The sequence below is a fragment of the Triticum dicoccoides genome, unplaced genomic scaffold (genome assembly GCF_002162155.2).
Source record: "Triticum dicoccoides isolate Atlit2015 ecotype Zavitan unplaced genomic scaffold, WEW_v2.0 scaffold36266, whole genome shotgun sequence".
In the NCBI taxonomy this organism is placed as follows: Eukaryota; Viridiplantae; Streptophyta; class Magnoliopsida; order Poales; family Poaceae; genus Triticum; species Triticum dicoccoides.
The window spans coordinates 1-2,871 of record NW_021266405.1 but is presented as its reverse complement, the minus strand read 5'-3'; the positions used below and the strand labels follow the sequence as shown (position 1 = coordinate 2,871).

General features: G+C 40.7%; 1 protein-coding gene across 1 annotated transcript; it reads left to right on the top strand.

Annotated features, from left to right (window-relative positions):
* Positions 1–215: 215 nt before the first annotated feature.
* Positions 216–2,070, top strand: LOC119346009 (eukaryotic initiation factor 4A-I-like). The gene is made up of 7 exons (XM_037615774.1): positions 216–322; positions 398–446; positions 586–726; positions 1,082–1,315; positions 1,501–1,540; positions 1,615–1,712; positions 1,802–2,070. The coding sequence occupies exons 1-7, from the start codon at positions 279–281 to the stop codon at positions 1,817–1,819; spliced, it is 624 nt and encodes a 207-aa protein (XP_037471671.1). The 5' UTR covers positions 216–278; the 3' UTR covers positions 1,820–2,070.
* The last annotated feature ends 801 nt before the right edge of the window (positions 2,071–2,871 follow it).

Here is a 2,871-nt window from a genome sequence, read left to right as displayed (position 1 = left end):
TATATATGCTGTCTCTGCTGTGTGTGATTTCTCTGATATCATTCTCATCTATGCACTTCCATTTGGCTTATCTGTAACATGCCGTTAATACATATCACTCTCATCTATGGACCTCTATTAAGTTATTTCCATACAATCATTGCGAGATTTGAGCCTAGCAAGATAAATTACAGCTGCAGCCTCTTACTTTCTGATTCTGCTCCATGTTAGACAGTTGTGCTGCTGTTCTTGCTGAGGAATATTCCACCACCGCTGCTTCAATTTCCTCTCCGGCCGTGATGACGTCTCCTAGCTCCCCGGCGATGACCCTATCCCACCCAAGGTGATAATCCCCGGCCCTGATCTTCCTGCCACATGTTCATTCTGTCCTGCTTATGAACCCTCTTAACATCCCCAGCTCCGGGCGCCATTTCTACCTCGCCGTTGACCGCCTCCAGTTCAAGATGGTGCGTGTCCGAAATCCCTGTTACCGTGCATTTTTGGGTTCCTCTCAGCTGATAACTGTGTCCAGTTAAGCAGCCACAGATTGTGCGCGTTGAACCAGATTTCTATTCTTGTGAACCTGTGGTTGTTTTTGGTGTGCAGAGGACACTACTGGAGCTCCTAGGTGTTGTCTCTGACCGCCACGGTTCGGTGCCCATTGCCATATGTGTTTCATCCCGGGATGAGCTAGATGCTGTCTGTGCTGCTGTTGCCAACCTCCCCTTCGTGTCCTTGTCACCGCTGGTATGCTCAAGTTGGTTGGGTGCCAATTTCCATGTTCAGTTCTGTGATATACTTTGTGGTTGCATCATTGACAATTGTGGGATAGCTAACTGTATGATCGATATACACAATTTGCACTGTTAATTGCTTAATTCTTCAAGAGAGAACATTGATAATATTGACACCTTCATCTAGGAATTATGATTGTGCAATTGCAGATATTTTTCTGTATCCAATGGTTCCAGGCTTTCTTGCTTTTCTGTTACCCTGCTATAGTGATATGAACGTTGTTTCAGGTTCTCTTGATTGTTTATGGTCCTTGCTATGAACTAATTTCGCCAGTTAATAATATCAATCTGTGGATTTGTGTACACAGTACAGCGATCAAGATGAAGCTGAGCGTGCATCTGTTCTTGAGAAATCCCGTCGGGCAGCAATACAGCGAAATCAGATTGAAGATACTTCTATTGGCGAAAGTCCCAAGCCTGAAAGGGTGATCTTGAAGCTAAATATTACAGTTGTAACAGATGCTTGCTTGCCTTCGGCGGCGATGGGAGAGGCTCCCCTTATGTCTCGTGTGCTGATAAACTATGAATTGCCTACAAAGAAGGTGCGCATTCATAATTTTTCATGATATTTTACCTTCAGGACTTCTGTGGCCCAAATACCCTTAGCTTTTCATGGTCAATTTTACCTTTCAGTGCTATCATGCAATCATGCTGTTTCATTATGCACCATCGGTTCTAATTTGTAGATCATTTTGTCTTACCTGATGTTTGTGTCTGAATTTTTCAGGAGGCTTACTTAAGACGTGTATCAGCATGCTTGGCAACAGGTAACTTTAAAAAAAATATCAATTGATCCGCTTTTTGGAAGTGCTGATGTAGTTGCTGTACTATGATTGTGCAGACGGAATCGTGATTAATATGGTGGTTGGTGGTGAGGTAGCTCTTCTAAAGTCTCTGGAAGAAACCAGTGGATTCGTCATTGCAGAGATGCCAATACATGTAAATAAACTCTTCTTAACACTTAAAATCTGTTTTGGTAGTAATATAGTGAGCTCTTGTGGTCTAAACTGAAAATATTTGCAATGCAGGTTTCCGAGATATTATGATAGCCTCAATTCGCTTCAGAAATTACTGTTACACTTCAGGACTAACGACTCCAGTTTCTATTGGTCCTACATTGAAATGCTGCAGCTTTGTTAGAATTGGTGTGCCTCAGTTGTAGCTTTGTTATATTATCCTTTGGAAAAATACATGCTATTTTCTGTTACACTTGAAAACACTAGATGTTGAGAGGGATCTGCTCGTACAATTCTTCGTTATCCTTCATAATTTATTAATATATTTCACATACTATTCATCTGATGTTGTATTTTTCAATATATTCCTGTAAAAGATAAATAGAGTGTCCCCTTGCATCCATCTTTTATGTCTGCGCATTTGGCATACTTCATTTTGCATACTCTGGAGGTGTGTACTTTGGTTGAAATGTTATAACTGAAATCGATGATGTTTACTTTGCTTCCACCCTTTCTTTGTTACACAATAATTACATGAAAGTTGGACAGGAAACATGTCAGATTTTCCTTCTAACTATCTATATATGATGACGGAATATGACATTGTTCATTTCAACGTGGTGCCCGGTGATTGCTCGCCCTCTACTGCAATTCAAAGTTCCAGGATCTCTGATTACATAGGCTTCATACTGATCGTTGGAGACTTCGGCCCTGTTTGTTTTAGCTTTCGGCAGCTAATTCTATTAGGAAAAATCAGAAGCTGAAACAAAAACCTATTTGGAATCTGCTTTGCCATGTTTACTTCAGCAGTAAAGTTGATACTGTTGATACTGTGAATCAGCTTTGCCAGTGAAGCGAGTCCTAACGTGGTTCCAAGCCAACCGAAGTTGCTGAAGCTGAAACAAACATGGCCTTCATCCACTTCCAGTCTTCTTTCTCCTACTAGAAACAAAGCATAGATCAATGGTGATATAGTACGCTAATTATGTGAAGAAGAAAAAGGACTTTACATACGGATAATTCAATTCGGTGTCTGCGCTCATCTACACCCATTGAACGGTAAAATAAAATAAAAAAGCAGAAAATAAAAAAAAATCCTTTTTTTGTGAAGCTAGATGCTCAATGTGAGATGTTCGTCCAAA

Excerpts from the sequence above, each read along its gene's own strand:
- LOC119346009 (XM_037615774.1), top strand. The coding sequence starts at position 279 with ATGACGTCTCCTAGCTCCCCGGCGATGACCCTATCCCACCCAAG. Across the intron at positions 323-397 it reads ATGACCCTATCCCACCCAAG|CTCCGGGCGCCATTTCTACC; the intron begins GTGATAATCCCC and ends TAACATCCCCAG. Across the intron at positions 727-1,081 it reads TCGTGTCCTTGTCACCGCTG|TACAGCGATCAAGATGAAGC; the intron begins GTATGCTCAAGT and ends TTGTGTACACAG.